Genomic DNA, 19,221 nt, shown 5'->3' on the forward strand with positions numbered 1-19,221 from the left:
ACTGACTCACTACTCACACAGCTGTACAGTATGTAAACAAACAAACAAACAACACAACACACACAAGGACCAGTGAAATAGAGATTCTTTTAATAGTACTCATGTTTGATGCTTTTTGAACAATTAAAAAAACAAAAATCTACAAGGAAAGCTCAATTTTGTCAGCGGTTGTTAGACATCGGCATTATTAAGAACACAATGGAGGAAGTGCATATAGAAGAAAGGTGGGATAAGGTGGTTAGAAGGAACGTAAAATAAGGTGGAGGGACGGCTGATGGGGAACCTTTTGTGTCTCTAGAGCCGTTCCGTCTACATGCTACAAAGAGTGAAGCGTACTGGGGACTTGCCGACTAGATTTCGGGGGCGGTCGCGGTACGTGGCACTTCGGCACTTTCAGAGGAGCGGGGTCCTGAGGCTTACCGGTTACCATGGCTCCCGAATCGAGAGGACGGAATGCTGGAGCTCGCCGAGAGACGACGGCTCGCGCTCAAAACTGTTCCAAGCTCTTTTTGTCTAACAGTTAACAATCTTAAGTCAGACCACATCTTTGTTCTCTTACATCAACATAATAATAATAAAAAAACATATATAGATAGTAAGTTAAAACTCAGTCAAGGGAGCCTGTAGCAAAATAAAAATGATATAAATGTTCAAGTTTCATTTTTTTTTTTTTTAAAAGCCATTATGTCACTTGTACAGGATGAGTGCATAAACCTGCTGGCATCCAAGCAAAATGTTCCACTTGAAGCAAACATTTGGACATTTTACGTGGTTTATATTTACGTTTCGACATTCAAGGAGGGCACGATACAAACACGATTTCTCATGTGTACTTTTTTTTATCTCTTCTCTTTTACATAACAAAAATAGTTATTATGGCTTCACCAGCCTGATATTCCCTTAGAGTCTCTATAAAAAGTTGAGTTAGAGTATGTACAGTCAAATGACATCCTGAAGTTATACAAAGTTCGTTTCTCCTTTCCAAAAAGGCCAGCGGGGATTTGCCGCTGACGATTGTGGGTAGCGCAGAGAGCCAGATTCAAAGCAATAGCTCAGTCAGGAATTAGAGGAGAGGGAGAGAGAGAAGAGAGAGAGAGAGAAAGAAGAGATGAAGAAACAAGAGATGAAAGAGGGAGAGAGAGGCAGAGAGGAAAGTAACCCGCCCAGAGATAGCTAGCTGAGGACCAGAGCTGCTTCATTCCCTTTTTCTTCTCATGTCACTGAATAAATTGCTTTCAGATTTGGGACGCCGGATGACTTAAGTAACCGGCCCGAGGATTAGGTGTCTACTTTGGGCCAAAAGCAAAACAAAGTTAGCCTCCTGTTTTGCCTTCGCTTTTGTTACGGGATCTTTCAAAGGAGATATTGTGCTGTGGGTTTGGACTGCTACCCTGTGGGGTTAAATCTACAGACAGTCTCACTCTTCTGATTTGGCATTTGTATAGTAGTGTTTTCAGTGGTGCGTAAGTTGTGTCCCTCTCCTCTGATTGGTGTAGGTGTGCTGTCACTCAGACTGATGACTGGTCCCATACCTGCAAGAGAGAGAGGGAGAGAAGAAAAGAAAGAGAAAGAGATGTCAATGAGGATCGTTTTAACAGTGGAAGTGATCTATCACAGGAGGCTATATTTTACAGGCTAGCACTACAGATGATCGTGTTTTTTGCTTGACCTATAAATGCTGGTTGTCGCTATAGTATGGTTTAGCCCAGTTGTGATTGTGTGTGTTAAGGTGTCTCAAAGTCAGCATGAATTTGAAAAAGCAGTTGTAAATGTGTGTATAAGTGTGTGAGCGTGGATTTGGAAAAGTAGTTCTAAATGTGAGTGTGGGTGTAGGTGTGTGTGACTGAGAGACAGGAGTCACCTTGTTGACGGTGGTGAGCGGCGCTCGGCCAGACTGGGCGTGCAGCCGCGGGCGCTCCTCGAAGGCCGTGCGCCCGGGCGACCTCTCGCGCCGCACGTCCATGCGGGCGGGCGAGCGCTCCATGCGCGGGTCCATGCCGCGGCCCGGCGATCGCTCCAGCCTGAGCTCGGCGCCGCGGCCCGGCGACTTCTCGCGCTCCAGGACGCCGCGCGCCGGCGAGTGGTCGTGGCGGAACTCGGTGCGCGCCTCGCGGTAGCGGTGCGGCGTGCCCGGCGGGTGCAGGCCCTCGTGGATGGCAGGGCTGGCCGCCAGGCGCTTGGAGATGTGCTCGCTGTAGGTGGGAGGACCGCGCTTGTTGGGGCTGGAGGGCAGAGCGAGGAACGCTTGGGTAACGCTTGGGTAACGTTTGGGTAACGCTTGGGTAACGTGTGCATATGCAGCCGCACACTGTACAGGTGTTTGGTGGTGGCGCTGGGGACACGGGCGCCGTGCTTCTGAGCTCGGAGGTGAGGACTGCTACCGCTTTTGTCCACGCTCACAGCTTTATGCGAAGGTCACTCCCAAACAGTCGGGGCCAACTCACACAGGCAGCCAAGCCAGAGGATTTACACTAATGCTCCAGCTACTACACCCACCTATGCACCGCATACTAGGTCAAATTCATACAGATCAGACTTCATACACTGAACACAAATGTCAACAAACAAACAGTTTTCCCTCCCATTTAGTAAAAAATTGCACACAGTGCAAAGTAGAACAATGAACAATATCCACTTAAAGTCGAGTTCTTCTAATCTTCTGCACAAGACTATTCAGTGACATCATAAAAATACAGTTAAATTATATAAAAAATAATATAAATTCCTCACTGAATGACATCACATGAAGATCTGTTTTAACAGCATACAACATCTGTATGTTCACAACAGGAGGTACAACACAAGCCTTGATTACGTTATACATCTGAAGGTCATGTACTAATAGATGCTGACAGCAGATGGCTCTCTTGCAGCAGCTAAAACAGACTGGAGTCCAGGAACACGCAGTGGAAATAACCAGTGTTTTATTCAGAGCTTCAAAGTCCACCCATGTACAAAACCATGACGAATATTTACATTAAGAAGTCCTGTTCGGTCGCGGTCACCCTCCCCACCCCCTTCTACACTTTGCCACAAATGAAAAAGGCACTCTTCCTCCTGCAAAGAACAGATGCTGATGTTAATGCGTCTGGTCACGGCAGCTTTTTATTTACCAATATTAAACGGCCTCTCCCTCACACCGCTGAGCACCCTGATACAGACTGACAGCGCTGCCACGGTCCCTTAGGGCCGCCAGACACGCGCAGGTGCCTCCTGAGCCAGCAGTAGCCCCAGGTGTTAGACACACACACACACACACACACACACACACACACACACACACACACACACACACACACACACACACACACACACACACACACACACACACACACACACACACACACACACACACACACACACACACACACACACACACACACACACACACACACACACACACACACCACGGTGACATTCTGTTCAACCCAAACAACCACAGACAAAGCCAATTCAGACGCCAGAGGGGGGTCTCACCAATAGCCCGTTGTGTGTGTGTCTACCTGTGAGTGTCTCAAGCCCGTCACCATCACACTAACCCTACTCACCCCGGTCTGCCAGGGCACCATCAACACCAACCACACCATCAACACCACCCTGTTACTGGGGCTCTCTTCACAAACAGATTAGTGCTTAATGAAGAGCAGTGGAAAGAGAAAACGGAATCGATAGGATTGGTAGTCCCTCACCTCTGTGCCTGTCAACACAGCCCACCGTGTCCCAAACCACTCCACCTCATGCTGCGTGTCAAACAGTGATATTGTGTCTGTGTGTGTGTGTGTGTGTGTGTGTGTCTGTGTGTGTGTGTGTGTGTGTGTGTGTGTGTGTGTGTGTCAAACAGTGATATAGTGAGTGAGTGAGTGAGTGAGTGTGAGTGTGTGTTACCTGCGTGTGGAGCCGTTCTTGGAGGGCTCGGCGTTCTCCTGGGCCAGGTTGCCCTTGCAGCAGATGACGCGCAGCTTGTTCTGATAGGAGGAGGCCAGGTAGACGGCGCCGGACGAGATGGCCGGGCCCAGGTGCCGCGGGTTGGGGATGTCCAGGTGAGCGTAGGAGTGGGGCCTGACACACACACACACAGAGAAGAGTGTGAGCACAAGTGTGTGTGTGTGTGTGTGTGTGTGTGTGTGTGTGTGTGTGTGTGTCTATGAGAGAGAGAGAGAGAGAGGGGAAGAGATGGAGAGAGAGGGAGAGAGAGAGGGAAAAAAAGAGAGAGAGAGATGAAAGAGAGAGAAAGAGAAAGAGAGAGACAAAGAGACAGAGAGTGAGAGAGATATGAGGCTCTTACCCCAGGGCTGAGTGACTCTGGACTTCAATGACATCCAAGGAGTTGAAATAGGTCACAAACAGGTATGGCTCCCTGTAAGCTGAATGGAGATAAAACATGTTAACACATTAGATCATAATCACAGCCAGACAAACGGACATAAATGTAATAGGGATGTTAACCGGTGACTGTTTGACCGATGGTTGACCGTATCCACGTTAGCCGATCAAAGTTGTCGCTAGTCGGTTAAAAAAAAAAAAAAAAACGATCTCTAAATTAGGCTATTATTATAGACAGTGGACTAAACGCTACTACAGCTAGACATCTCATTCCAAGGTCTTTTTTGCGTGAAGTTAACAAATTATCCCTCACACTCAATTTGTAATAACTCGCCTGCTTGAAGGCTACTAAATAAACCAATAAAAACATTCGCGCGCATGCCTTGGCCGGTGCGTCTTTTGCAATCTGGAGGTGCCCGTTTTATCCATTGGTTTTTATCGTGTTGCAGCAACTTTCCGCATAAGATGGGCTTAGATTTGGAAACACATTACATCTACATTTCAGGAAGGGTCAGCAATGGTAACAGATAAGGTAATGATGATCATCTTTCTTTATTATCGTTAGTAGGCCTACTTCCTCAAACGTCTCCTCGGAGCTGTCTCCTCGCGGCGTCTCCTCGGAGCTGTCATTTTCTTAAGTGAGCCTGCGGCAATTTCAGTTTCAAATGAGCTTCTAACGCTAGACAAACGCCTTTATTTGCAACGCGATCACCTTGTACCCAAACCATTTCGAAACGAAGGAGCCATTTGTCCTCCACTTACTTACAAGCTCCTTGGTTTGCGGGACTCATGTTTCGCGCTCTAGGGGATTTTAAAAAAAGTGACGTGAGTGAAAGTGCGGCGCTGCCGCCGGGGCTGTGTGTGTGAGCGGGGGACAGAGAGATGCGACAGAGTTGCGAAATTGCGTGGCTGTTATTTCAAATAGCGTAGAATATTTTAAACGAATCGGTTAACCGGTTTCAACCGGCTAATGAGGCTCGGTGGTTGGTCAAGAAAATTAGTAGTTTTCGCCATCCCTAAAATGTAAGCTTTGGGAATACAGATGCTGGAAAAAACTGTAGAAATAGGCATACCCGTAATTTCCCCACTAATAGCCGCAGCTTATACATTGATTCTACAAAAATTCTTCAGCTATGAGGTCAATACACAGGGCAGTTACAGGTAATATGGCATTTATATGGTTTAGTGTCTTTTAACTTGCATAATACACTGCCCTGCGGCTTATACACAGGAAATTACTGTAATGTATAAATGACTAGCACGTACTGTTAATATCTGTCAATATCAACATAGAGCTAGTATCAATACTTTAATCAGCTTTCCATCATAAGCTCTGTGTACTGCATAAATACTGATTCACCGTGAGCAGTCTGTTTAACTGTTCATTACCAAAACTGAGAGGCAGGCGGCTCCATTTGATGTCATCGTTGCGGCTGCGGCGACCGTAAGCATCCACAAACACACCGAACTCTGCAGAAAAAACACACACACTTGATTAGTGGAGCTCAGACTACGCTTCTGAAAACAACTATCCTGTACTACTGAACACAACCATGCTGTATTACTACTGATGGCTCTCAGGACTGCTGCCACAGCTCATGATAATGCATGTAATTATGAGTGAGATAGTGAGTGAGTGAGTGACAGAGAGTGAGTGTGTGTGAGTGTATATGAGTGTAAGTGAGATAGTTAGAGTAAGAAACAGAGCGAGAATGAAAAAATGTGTGTGTTCGTACCATGGAAGCAGTGTGTATGTGTGTGTGTGTGTACTGTATGTGCTTCTGTGTGAGAATGTGTGCATGTGTGTGTGTGTGACAGTGCATGTGTGAGTGTGTGAGTGAGCTCGTACCGTGGAAGCAGAGCAGGTACTCGTCCTTCTGCGGGGCGCAGGACACCTGGATGATGGAGATGGGGAAGCTGTGGGACGAGGCGGCGAAGACGGCCGAGGCCAGCGTCACGTCGTTCTTATCCAGGAACTCTGCCAACACACACACACACACACACACACACACACACACACACACACACGCGCACACGCACACGCACACGCACACGCACACGCACACAGGCACACACACACACACACACACACGCACGCACACGCACACACACACACAGAGAGAGAGAGGGTCGGTCAACAGAGACGATCAAGCCTGTTGAGAGCGCTCACAGCGACAGCGCTCAAGGACTGACACCCACAATATTCATCACTCCACTCACGCCTGACGGCAGTCAATGAGCGGGGAAGAGGTGAGAGGAGCGTAGCAGTGGGATGTAACACACACGCACACACGCACACACACACACACACACACACACACACACACACACACACACCACACACACACAGTATGCTAGCGCTAGTGCGCTGTAATAGAGCCAATGTTTGATGTACTTGACTATGACACTGAGGTGTAATAGCTGCTGCAGAGGCAGGCAGACAGGCGTAGAGAGCAGACGTGCTGTACTGTACTGTACTGTATGAGGGGTTTTAAAAGCTCACACTCTGAATAATGGATGCAAATGGGCCCGGCATCGAACGCAGTGACACTCAGCATTTAGTTTAGCTGCAGTTTCAATTCATTTACACTATTGTATCGTTCACTTCACAGGAGTCCTCTTCCATTAACATACAAACAGAAACACACACACACGCGTGCATACACACACACACACACACACACAGGCGCACATACACAGGCGCACACACACAGGCGCACACACACACAGGCGCACACACACACAGGCGCACACACACAGGCGCACACACACACACGCACGCATATGCACACACACACACACACATAGTAGGATACTTACCCTCCAGCACATACTGCTTCATCTCGATCTCGTAGAACTTATTGGTGCCGATGATGATGCTGTAGCCGGTAAAGTGGATACAACTACAAGGCTCTGAGGTCTCAATCTCCTGAGACAGACAGACAGACAGACAGACAGACAGAGAGGTTAAGAGAGTGCTGTGCTGAGTGAGACAGACAGACATGATGGGCTGTGAGATCAGTATGAGTGTGTTGGAGACAAGAGAGGCAGGTAGACGGACACGTAGCACTAAAGCACTAAAGCTTCATCAATCTGGCTCCCTCACACAGGGCTGGACATCTGGAGCACGTCACAGCACAAGACAGACTCATCTATGGAGGGAGAGGCTTCGGCAGGTAGGACTGAGTGTGTGTGTGTGTGTGTGAGTGTGTGTGTGTGTGTGTGTGTGTGTGAGTGTGAGAGTGTGAGAGTGTGTGTGCACTGGGAAATGAGACGAGGGAGGGACGTCCTGGTTAGCGGACTCACCTTGCGGATGCAGAACTTGCCGAGGTTGTCGTTGTAGCGCAGGATGGTGATCTTGTTGGGCATGGCAGCACAGATGCAGAGCCCGTTCTCAATCTGGACACAACAAGCACAAACATGCCCAACCATCAATACGCTCAGTCAACTAATAAAATGTATCTAGACATGTTCATGCATAAACATTCCAAACCATCAAGACATTCAGTCAACTAATAAAATGTATCTAGACATATTCATGCACAAACATGTCTAACTATCAATACATTCAGTCTATCAATGTGATATATCTAGACATGTCCTTGCATAAACATGCCAAACCATCAAGACATTCAGTCAACTAATGAAATGTATCTAGACATATTCATGCACAAACATGTCTAACTATCAATACATTCAGTCTATTAATGTGATATATCTAGACATGTCCTTGCACCAACATGCCAAACCATGAAGAGGTCTCTTGGGATAAAAGCATCTGCCAATTCCAACTCACTTTAAAACATCAGTCTACTAAAGTTATAAGGCAATACAAGTGCATGCATATGTGTATACTCCATTTCACAGATGCCATACTGTAACTACCACCTTGGGAGATGTATTTCTATTGGTCTAATTTAGCTCCTGATAAAGACATGGACCCATGTAGAGGGCTTTTGACCAGCACCGCTGCTTCTGATCTGCCACTCCTGATCTGCTCTTTAACCACTGAACCTGACCAGCCCTGGCATGATGCCCGCAGCGTGGCGCCCCAGCTGCAGCACTGGCATGAGAGGGGGGGCAGTGGGAGTGAGGGGGCTTACCTTGCCCGAGGCGAACAGGTGGCAGCCTTTGACTGTCTCGAAGATGAAGGGGCAGAGGTCCGGCTGGGCCGGCAGGTGGGACTGGGACAGAGACTGCTTCACCTTCTTGATGTCCACCAGACACAGCGCCCTCTCCTCCCCTGGAGGACATACAGCAGCGGCGAGACAGATCAAGCATCCATCAAGCACACTCATAAAACTAGCAAAGAGTGTGAGAGTGTGCTTGTGTATATGTGTATATGTGTGTATGTGTGTGTGTGTGTGTGTGTGTGTGTGTGTATGTGTGTGTGTGTGTGTGTGTGTGTGTGTGTGTGTGTGTGTGTGTGTGTTTGAGTGTGTGAGTATTTGAGCGTGGCAGACCTGTTATCATGAGCAGTTTGTCGAGCTCCTTGATGATCTGGATCTGGAAGACTGAGGCCAGTCCAGGGATGTGGGTCAGAGAGTTCTTAATGACATTCAGCGCATACAGGCCCTCCTCAGAGCCCACCATCACAATCTAGAGAGGGGGAGGGAGAGAGGGAGGGAAAGAGAAACAGAGGGAGAGAGAGAGAAAGAGGGCAAGGCAGAGAGGGTGTGATGGAGGGGAGAAGAGAGGGTGTGTGAGAGGGGGAGGCAATCAGAGGCGACAGAGGAAAATGAACATGAGACGTCTACATAATAGCAGCCATGTCTTTGCATCCCTGGAAAAATCAACACTCTCCATCAGCCCATGAACCTCAAATGAGGTTTTGAAATGAAACTTCTGCTAGTGCCGTAGCACAGAGTGGCAAACTGGGAGATTCAACCCCGGTTCAATATGGGACATCACTAGGGTCATAGTTTACTGTTCAGACAGGAGTCGTACCTGGTCGGTGAGGGGTAAGGTGCAGTTGATGTCCAATCGGTCATCTCCCTCCAGCTTCAGGAGAGAATTACCCAGCAGTTTCTACCCAGGGAGACAATAACAGAGGAGAGAGAGAGAGAAAGAAAGAAAGAGAACAAAAGAAAAGAGAACAAAAGAAAAGAAGAGAAATAAAATCCCAGTGAGACGGGGGCAGTTTAGTGTGCGCTAATTCACCCTAATTCCTGCTGTCACACACACACAGAGGCAGCACAAAGACACAGGGCAGCTGCCAGTGGCCGGGTGGCACTCACACTGGCGCACGGCCAGGAACGTGCCAGCGGTTTGGGCAGAGCCACACGCCCGTGTGACCCGACCCGAGCGGCACGGCAGGGAACGGCAGCAAACAGCACCAGGCTGGTGAGGATTTCTCAGCCTGTGCCCCCTGGGCATGTGGTGATCCCTCCAATACACAGATATGGCACTGGTACACACGCAAAGCCACGGGCACACAACACGGCAGTAGGGCACAGCCAAGGGTCTGTGTGAGTTTAGGCGTGAGTGGGTGTGTGTGTCACTGTCGGTGCACATGTGTCTGAGTGTGTAAACACACAAGTGTTAGTGTGTGTGTGTGTGTGTGTGTGTGTGTGTGTGTGTGTGTGTGTGTGTGTGTTTGATGCAGTGTGCGGTGGCAGGTGGTGACAAATAGCCACAAGCAGGAGAAGCTAAAGCTACAGCAATGGTGCTGGCGCTCGCCATGAAGGAGCGGGCACCAGGTCCATGGCCAGCCATCCAGAAATGTAATGCATACAAATGCATGCATATGTTCTAGTGTGTGTGTGTGTGTGTGTGTGTGTGTGTGTGTGTGTGTGCGTACGAGTGTGTGTGTGTGTGTGTGTGTGTGTGTGTGTGTGTGTGTGTGTGTGTGGAGCCCTTCGTACTAACAGACTGGCTTGTTTACCTGGACCAGTGGAGAAAGTGTCTTCTGCCTTTTAACAGCACCTGCCTACAGTACACAACATAAGCCCATGGGATCAAGGAAATACACACACAGACACACACACACACACACACACAGTACCCCACGGGATGCCATATGCACAGGTAAACAGAAAAACAAACACGATGGTAAACAAACTCCAGTGAGTTGAGCACACATGCACATACAAACACACACAGACACACACACAGACAGATACACACACACATCAAAATAAATGCAAGGACAGCAAAGGAACAGAACGTGGAGGAAAAAAGTGAGAGAAAAAGAGGAAAAAGAAATCATTAACCGCAGCCAACAGTCTCGCTTTTACTGTACACATACACACACACAAAGAAAGGTCATTTTAGTGATTCTAATGAGGTGGTCAGTGGGAGTGTTTGGGGATGGCACCTCCATTTATATCAATAAAGTAATTAATTCAAAGTTCACGCGCGAGGCCTCGATGAACGTGTGAAGTCGGACGCACGTTGGCCGTAATTACAGGGGATGAGCGGCAACACAAAAACATGAATCATTTCTGCGGTGTTGTTATTACCGGTAATTACAGAGAGAGGCCCTGAGGGAAGGTTGGGAGATACCTACAGCTGGGTTTTTTTACCTGCCTACTGAGCAGCAGATCCACTCTTTAATGAGGAGTCAGTTGAGTTGATGCTGGCTGATCTACAATCACTACTTTCAAATCTGTTTGTGCCGCGAGCTATTTGAACACAATGTGACTGAAGCAGAACAGAGTTTTAATTAGAGGACTTCTTTTTCGCGGTACTTTTTCGCTTGTTTAAAAGTGACTGTCATCTACCACACAAACACTCTCTCTCTCTCTCTCTCTCACACACACACACACACACACACACCTCACTCACCGCATCAGACTCGGCCTTGTCTCGGGTGCCGCGGCTGCTGGCCACCACTGACTCCAGGACAGCCACCCAGCGCTGCTTGTCTGGGAAGCTGGGGGCCATGAAGTACAGAGACTGACCGGGCCAGCAGGTGGTGTGGGGGTGGGACTCCAGCTTCAGCACGTACGGAATATCTGTGTGAACACACACACACGCACACACACACACACACACACAGAGGGAGAGAGAGATAGAGAGATAGAGAGAGAGAGAGAGAGAGAGAGAGAGAACCACACACCCACACACAAACATAACCAAAGACACAAACAGACATCCAAATGTTATTTGCCAAGCACTTCAAGCTCATTTTTGTTTATGTGCTCAAGTCATTTGAATTCTTGCTGCATAATTGCTTTGTTACTGCAGCAGAATGAGAAGGACAATGACAGCTGTAGCTCCTGAATACAAATCAAGCAGCTTTGATTGTTTATCTGATGCAGTTAAGAGAGGTATAAGGACATGAGTGTGTGTGTGAGTGTGTGGTGTACCTGACTTGGCGGTGTTGATGAGCTCTGAAGCTCCCACTGCTCCATGCACAGTCACATCTCCATCAGGCAGACACAGCTCAAACTCCTCCAGAGGCTTCACCAAGTCTGCGGTGCACACATCAGCAAAACACACACACACACGCACAAAGAGCAAAGTTTTGTAACACTGCAAACAGCTGGCAGAACTTGCGTTGCGAAAGGTTGCGTAGTGAAAGTGAGGGTTTACCATCTCTGGGCTCGCTCTCATAGATGGACACTTTGGTCCCGTCCAGAACCACATACTTGGTCTCCCAGCCCTGCTGGCCTCTCTTTCCGTTCCTACATGACACATGAATGGAGACACACACACACACACACACACACACACACACACACACACACACACACACACACACACACACACACACACACACACACACACACACACACACACACACACACACACACACACACACACACACACACACACACACACACACACACACACACACACACACACACACACACAATTTGCCAGTGATTACATGCATTACATAATGTATTTACATAACTCTGACAATCCACATCCCAAAGCCACACGCTGCAATTGGGCTGTTGACCTCTACGGAACGGCAAGCAGATTGTGCCCCACTGATGCCGACTGCTGTACCCACTGATGCCCACTGCGGTACCCACCTGGGCTGCTTCATCCAGCCCTCGAGCCGCACGTGCCCACTGGCCTCCTTGACCTGCAGGGCGGGCGAGTTGGCCTTGTCCCGGCACAGCGCCTCGCTGAAGTGGGTGGCATACTCGGGCGGCAGGCCACAGGTGGCGGGCAGGCAGGGCGAGCACTTGGGGTGGCACAGCGCGTTGCACTCTGAGGGCGAAGGGGGCAGAAGGAGGGCAGAGCAGATGAGGGCCACACGGAGACATAACTGATGTTTCAAGTTTACTTTATTTATCCTTTAAAAAAAAGCTAATTTGGTATGCAGCAGGTATTCAAAGAACAGTAAGAACTTTCAAATAAGTTAAAAAAGGACAAGACATAGACATGGACCAAACAAACACATGTTCAGCAACATGGTTGGTTAGTCTGTGGGGTATTTCTGAGCACTAGGGAAATTGGGATGATAATGGGGAAGAACTTTTTTCCCATAGCTATAGTTACAGCATCATACATCAAACTTTCAATACATAATTTAATTGCATAATTTAGCAAAGTCGTCTGAACATTGTACATCAAAATTATGTAAGAAAAGCGAATTTCTGGCTATTGGCAAATGAGTAGGATATCTTACTCTAACAGGTCTCATACTTTTATGTATGCTTGTAGGAAAGCATTTCTCAAGAGAGAGCCAATGCACCAATATGTGTGTGTGTGTGTGTGTGTGTGTGTGTGTGTGTGTGTGTGTGTGTGTGTGTGCATGCGCGTGCTTTTACCCTGGCAGGTGGCGGCCTGGCGTCCGAAGTGGACGGTGTCCAGACACACGGCGCACTTGGCGGCGCGCATGTTGAGCCCCACGGTGAAGCGGTGCGGGATGTTGTGGTGCATCCTCTCCTTCACGCGCCGCCCGTACTCTGCAGGAGCGAGGGATCAGAGAAAGAGAAAGAGAAAGAGAAAGAGACAAACAGGAAAGAAAGAAAAGCCGATGAGAAATCTCTTCCCCGGAGACTCGTCCAGGAGCGCGGTGCTCACGGCGAGAGGGGGGGGGTTTGGGGGGTGTATGCCTGGGGGCCGAGGCGGCTAAGCTAGCGGCCCTGAGGCTCGTCCAGACTGACAGAAGCGCCGCGCCGTGCCGCCCTCCTCAGCCTCCTACTGCGTGACATAACAGCTAATGAGATACAAGTCAGGCGAGGAGCACAGCACAGCGCAGGCACAGTGCAGCGCAGGCACCTCAGATGTATGCAAATCCTAACAAGCCGATTGCAATGAAACTGGCAACAGCAATTCTTCTCCTGACACACAAACAAAACAGAAAAGAAGAGACATGGGCGTAAAAAACATTCCGCATGGCATGTGTGCAGTTGAGTGTGTGTGTGTGTGTGTGTGTGTGTGTGTGTGTGTGTGTGTGTGCGCAGTTGAGAGTATGTGTGTGTGTGTATATGTGTGCAGTTGAGAGTATGTGTGTGTGTGTGTGTGTGTGTGTGTGTGTGTGTGTGTGTGTGTGCACATGCGTGCACGCGCTTCAGGCAGGCCATCCAGTCACAGACAGGAGAAAAATAAATAAATAATTCAGCCACACAACTGAAAGAGCACAAATCTGTAACTGAAGCAGCATTGAGAGCGTGACAATGGCCTGGCAGTCTAAAGGCACGGAGCCGCCCAATCCCCCCCATTCACTCCATCTCATCCTGGTCCAGCACTGTCAGATGCAACTATGGTGCATGCACCACAAGGCCAACACGAGCTGCCACTGCAGAGTCACAGAGGCAGAATAAGGACATGCTGCTATGCATTTGTGTTGTACTTATTTTGTATGTGTGTGTGTGTGTGTGTGTGTGTGTGTGTGTGTGTGTGTGTGTGTGTGTGTGTGTGTGTGTGTGTGTAAAAGAGATTAAGAGACACGAGAAGGGCCTCTAGCATCATGGAGATCTTTCAGATTTATGCCACTATGCACTAAAGAGGATAAACTTTGGAAACTTTAAATATGATTTTCCAGAAAATCCAATCAGCATTGGTATCAATAAGCAGTTGCGGGGGGGACGGGGGACGGGGGACTCAGGAGTAATTAATTAGCCCAATGATTTCCCGTAATGGACGTGTCACTTCCAATATTCCAATCGGGCATCTTTGAGGGGAGAGGCACGCCACTGCTGCGGAGGGGCCATCCCGACGCCAGGTGATCTGAGGCCGTGGCGGATCAGAGCGATCAAAGCGCTGCTCGCTGCTCGCGGCCGCCTGGACATGCGGCTCTCTCATGCGAGCCGCCGGAGAGGGCTCCGTGCAAGGCGTGATAAATCTGTCTCCATGACAACCACAAAGAGTGGGCTCAGAGTGGGAACCGTGCTTACAGAGGTGTGTGTGTGTGTGTGTGTGTGTGGCGTTGAGATGAGGTGTGTTTGGGGGTGGGTTATACAACTTACTTTCAAAAGTGACCCTCCTCTTCTCTGTAAAGAGCACAAAGAGAGAAAGATAAACGTGTTGGGATGGGAGGAGGGAGTGAGAGAGGAGCAGGCACAGAGATGGGCAGATAAAGAGAGAAAGAGAGAGGGAGAGATAAAGAAAGTGAGAAAATGAGAGAGAGAGAGAGAGAGAGAGAGATTAGAAAATGGGAGAGAGAGGGGGAGAGGGATAGAGCGTGTGATGGGACCGCACAGAGGTACAATGGACTTGAAAGACAAAAGGAAGAGGAAGATTTGCTGGAACAGTCAAGCTGTCACGCAGCACACTGATCAAACCTCAAGAGACCCCAAAAGATAGAGGAAGAGAGGGAGGAGGGAGGAGAGGGAGAGTGAAGGAGAGAGAGAGAGGGAGAGTACGTGATGCAGCTTGAAAAAGAGGGAAACAAGGAGAAAGAATATACTGTGTGTTTGTTTGGGTTTCACACCTGCTCAAATGTGTGTGTGTGTGTGTGTGTGTGTGAAGAGGTGAGACCTTGAGAGATGGAGAGGGAGAGCTGAAGGCCGGTGAGTTACAGGAGAGTGGAGTCTAATGCGTCTCCCGCTCCCCTCTCTCCAGCCGTAGTTTATGGCGCTGTCGGAACAAGGCGCCTGCCACCCAGCGCACCGGTGACTTACGACTTAGGACAGACACAGCAGCGGACGAGGACAAACCCGTCGTCGTCTTCTCCAATCGGACGCTTCGCTGCGGCCGCTCACGCCACCAGCATCACAAACACGCGCGGCACACACTCCCTGTCTGTCTGTCCACTCGCTACGCTCTCCTGCGCTACGGCCTCAGGACTGGACTCACGAGGCTACTGAGGAGGCAGAGGAGCTGCAGTCTGCACTCGAAGGACGCATCCTGCAAAGGAGCCTTTCCCTCACGACACTGAGTGTAATCGAAAATACATAATGAGTGTAGGAAGGTGGTTGGAGCCCTTAAATACTCTATTTATTGTTACCTATATGCTCAATATACTTCTTACACCACACTGTGTGAAGGTGTTAAGACTTCATAAAATTTATATCTGAAATCACTTAACCGAGCAGCACCTGTTTATGTGCCTATAAAGGTACTTGAATTCTCAGCATAGACATCACTCATAGACTCCTATCTAGGCATCGCAAGCCTTATAACACAAGGGCTGTGGCTCTTAACAGGCATCCCAGAGGTCTGCCATTGGGAGAGCCATTCCTTGCCACTTTTAATGGACACACTGGTTTGGGTGGGGTGTTGTGTGGCGCAGGGTGGTGTAGTAGCCAAAGATCCTTCATTACTGACAAGATAGAGCAACATAATGCATCTCTATGGAAACAAAATTCAAACAGTTCCTGTCTGCTTAAAGAGGCGTGTCGCAAAGACGTCATAGTGGGATATCGATCTCTGTCAGATTGGCAAGCAGTTCAGTTCAAGATTTAACGTCACTTTCTAGGTCTGCTTCAAGGGGGATTTCGCCCCTCCCTCCCCTTTGTGTTTGCGCCTCTCACTCCACTTTAACACTCTCTGGTGTAGTGAGGTGAGGTGGGGTGAGGTGGGGTGTGGTGTGACTCACCCTCGGGCGTGGAGGGGTCCTTGCGGCGCGTGGAGCTGGGTGCCAGCAGGCCGCTGGCGTTGGGCTGGTGCTCGGGGGACTTGACGATGGCCGACATGATGATCTGCTGACGGGCAGCGCCCGGTGTGGCGGGGCACACGCCGTGCTCCTGGGCCTTGAAATGAGCCGCTGAGGGGGGGGTGAGAGAGAGAGAGAGGGAGAGAGAGAGAGGAGAGAGGGAGAGAGAGAGGGTGAGAGAGTGAGAGAGAGAGGAGATGGGGGAAGGAGAGAGGGAAAGCAGACGATCTCTCATTCACAGCCCTGAGACGCGAGAAAGCCTACCTCGGAGACACCGAGACTGCCAATTACTGCTCATCCACAGAGACCTGGAGCTCGAAGGCAGATGTCTGTGAGTGTGTGTGTGTGTGTGCGTGGGCACAGGTGACTCATCAGCTCAGTGCTAGCACAGGCTCACGGGCTCCAGGATTCAGGATTTTAACAAGCGTGTGTGCTCATGGCGCACTTGCTGCACCATTGATCAAATCCAAACTTGCTGGAGCCCGCTCTCAAATAAAAAGGTCAACTCTAGACAGAACACACACACACACACACACACAGAGGTGGGAGTGGCTCTCCCCACAAAGTGGTCAACGCTGTCACTTTTGGCAGCACATTCATTAAGAGAACACCAAACTGGGGCAGATAAGTGACATTCATGCCTGCTGGTGTCCCTGTTTTTGACTCCTGCTGCATTTGTTGCCAATTAGAAACCAAATATTCCTACTGAATACCGAATGCTAATTTGGGAGATTATTTGCAAAGAATGTAGCGCAATGTGAACTTTTATGAGCGCTGGATTCCTTGAGAAGTCAGGACAGGAGTTTTTACTTAATAATGGAGAGACAACAGACTGTTTACAATAGTAGCCTTTGTTCTCGGGGAGGCTGAGCAACACATATAATGATGCTGTGTGTTAGGCTGTCTGTTCCTTGTTTGTGGTCTGCTGTTGTTGCTGTAACACTAAAATGCCCTTATGTGGGACTAATAAAATTTCATCTAATCGAATATATTCTATAAATCCTGGAGTTGAATTTGATAAGAGAACACTTTGGAGTGTGTGTTTGTGTGTGTGAGAGAGAGTAGCAGTGTGTGCGCGCCAGTGTGTGTATGAATGCCAGTGTGTGTGTGTGTGTGTGTGTGTGTGTGTGTGTGTGTGTGTGTGTGTGTGTGTGTGTGTGTGTCGTGCGGCGTGCCTCACCCTCCTCGCGTAGGGAGCGCAGCTCGATGCGCATCTTCTGCAGCGCCTCCTCCAGGTCGGAGCAGCGCGCGCGCTCCTTGTCCAGCGCCGCCTTCATGTCGCCGTACTGCATGGGCACGGCCGGCTGGACGGGCGCGCCGCCTACTGCGCCTCCGTTGCCGTTCCCGTTGGGGCACACCATGTCCTCGCGCCGCCGCCCGAAGATGCCCCCCTGAACAGCCAGCCAAGAGTGAGACACCACAGACAACCCAACACGGACATGAGTGCGTCGTAATGTCAATGGAACAATTAAAGAGGTTATTCTATCAACACAGACGCTTACATTGATAGTCTGGCGTGATCATTTATTTGCCTCGGGTGTACTGTTTTTAGTGGCAGGCCGAAGATGCCCCCCTAAACAGCCAGCCAAGAGTGAGACAGGACAGACAACCCAACAAGGACTTAACAGGAGTGCGTCGTATAATGTCAATGGAACAATTAAAGGGGTTTCTAACATTATTCTATCAACACAGACGCTTACATTGATCTCATACATTTGAGTCTGGAGCTATAATTCATTTGCCTCGGGTGTACTGTGGAGCGAGTAAGACTGTTTTTAGTGGCAGGCTAGCACATGCTGTACCATTGACCGGCGCTAGCCTAGCACCAACAAACTCTGCAACTAGAAGGACTGAACGAAATGCGTAGAAAACGGTCTCCACTGAATATCACACTGGCTAACCAGAAAATGAGGTCCTATGTCCAAAATTCCGAACTACCCCTTTAACAATCTGAGTTTATGGGGGCAACTGTGGCACAAGCAAGAGTACTGCCCACAGTGATCTGGGTTCAAGAGGTTAGCGGACAAGGTCAAACCAAACAAATTGGGCTGTGAACGTTGAAGAGGCAGCTCTGCGGAAGCGTAATGCTGCTCATCTCCGGCAAGAGATCAGCCCTTGATTACAAGAGAGATGGAGCCTGACGTCCTGATTGCACTGGAGATTTGAGTGATTCCCGCCGGTGTTCCAAAGCCCTCATTAAACATAATCAGTTCTCCCTCTGCAGCGCTTTGAGGGGGGCGGAACCTCCCGCCCACGGAAGCGTTCGCCGTTGGAAAGCGCTGCGTCTGCACCGGGACCGGCACGGCACGGCACGGCACCTCTCAAACCGCGCGCTGCCTGATATATGCCCGCCACGTAATTAGATATGGATTCCATGAGCGGGCTGGGAGATGGGTGCCCACCGGACAGCACTGATCGTTAAGGACCTCCTTAACGAGATGAAGCAGCGTCCCAGGGTCATCGCTGCTGGGTGTGTGTGTGTGTGTGTGTATACATGTTTTTATATACTGTACATGTTTGTGTGAATGTGTGAGAGTGTGTGTATGTATGTGTATGTACAGTATGTGTATGTATGTATGTATGTACAGTATGTATGTATGTATGTATGTATGTATGTATGTAGTGTGTGTGTGTGTGTGTGTGTGTGTGTGTGTGTGTGTGTGTGTGTCTCTAACCTTCTTCTTCTTGCTGGGTTGATCCATTTTGGCCTGCAGGAAGTCAATGAGTTTGGTCTGCTGGGATATGGTGCCCTCCATTTTGACCTTCTCATGGGAGTACACAGCCTGGAGACAGAGCGGGAAAGAACGGAGAGAGCGAGAGAGAGAGAGAGAGAGGGAGAGAGGGAGAGAGAGAGTGGTAGTAAACACAGAGTGAAAGAGGAAGCCAACAAAAGAAAA

The 19,221-nt window shown here is 49.2% G+C and overlaps 1 protein-coding gene across 2 annotated transcripts in view; it reads right to left on the reverse strand.

Annotated features, from left to right (window-relative positions):
• Positions 1 to 73: 73 nt before the first annotated feature.
• cita (citron rho-interacting serine/threonine kinase a) overlaps positions 74 to 19,221 on the reverse strand; it is a 73,197-nt gene continuing 54,049 nt past the window's right edge. The window contains exons 30-49 of one of the 2 annotated variants that reach the window (XM_062553459.1): positions 19,000 to 19,107; positions 17,505 to 17,715; positions 16,268 to 16,435; positions 13,053 to 13,190; positions 12,309 to 12,489; positions 11,860 to 11,951; positions 11,634 to 11,738; positions 11,110 to 11,279; positions 10,208 to 10,252; positions 9,271 to 9,351; positions 8,787 to 8,922; positions 8,427 to 8,566; positions 7,630 to 7,722; positions 7,144 to 7,252; positions 6,173 to 6,301; positions 5,713 to 5,793; positions 4,286 to 4,364; positions 3,886 to 4,059; positions 1,862 to 2,222; positions 74 to 1,532 (exon numbers count right to left, since the gene is read on the reverse strand). In XM_062553459.1, coding sequence (XP_062409443.1) covers positions 1,509 to 1,532; positions 1,862 to 2,222; positions 3,886 to 4,059; positions 4,286 to 4,364; positions 5,713 to 5,793; positions 6,173 to 6,301; positions 7,144 to 7,252; positions 7,630 to 7,722; positions 8,427 to 8,566; positions 8,787 to 8,922; positions 9,271 to 9,351; positions 10,208 to 10,252; positions 11,110 to 11,279; positions 11,634 to 11,738; positions 11,860 to 11,951; positions 12,309 to 12,489; positions 13,053 to 13,190; positions 16,268 to 16,435; positions 17,505 to 17,715; positions 19,000 to 19,107 — 2,625 coding nt within the window. In that variant the 3' untranslated portion in view covers positions 74 to 1,508. The remainder of the gene's footprint in view (positions 1,533 to 1,861; positions 2,223 to 3,885; positions 4,060 to 4,285; positions 4,365 to 5,712; positions 5,794 to 6,172; positions 6,302 to 7,143; positions 7,253 to 7,629; positions 7,723 to 8,426; positions 8,567 to 8,786; positions 8,923 to 9,270; positions 9,352 to 10,207; positions 10,253 to 11,109; positions 11,280 to 11,633; positions 11,739 to 11,859; positions 11,952 to 12,308; positions 12,490 to 13,052; positions 13,191 to 16,267; positions 16,436 to 17,504; positions 17,716 to 18,999; positions 19,108 to 19,221) is intronic. The other variant, XM_062553460.1, reaches the window with a different exon arrangement.

The sequence above is a fragment of the Sardina pilchardus genome, chromosome 14 (genome assembly GCF_963854185.1).
Source record: "Sardina pilchardus chromosome 14, fSarPil1.1, whole genome shotgun sequence".
Taxonomy (NCBI): domain Eukaryota; kingdom Metazoa; phylum Chordata; class Actinopteri; order Clupeiformes; family Clupeidae; genus Sardina; species Sardina pilchardus.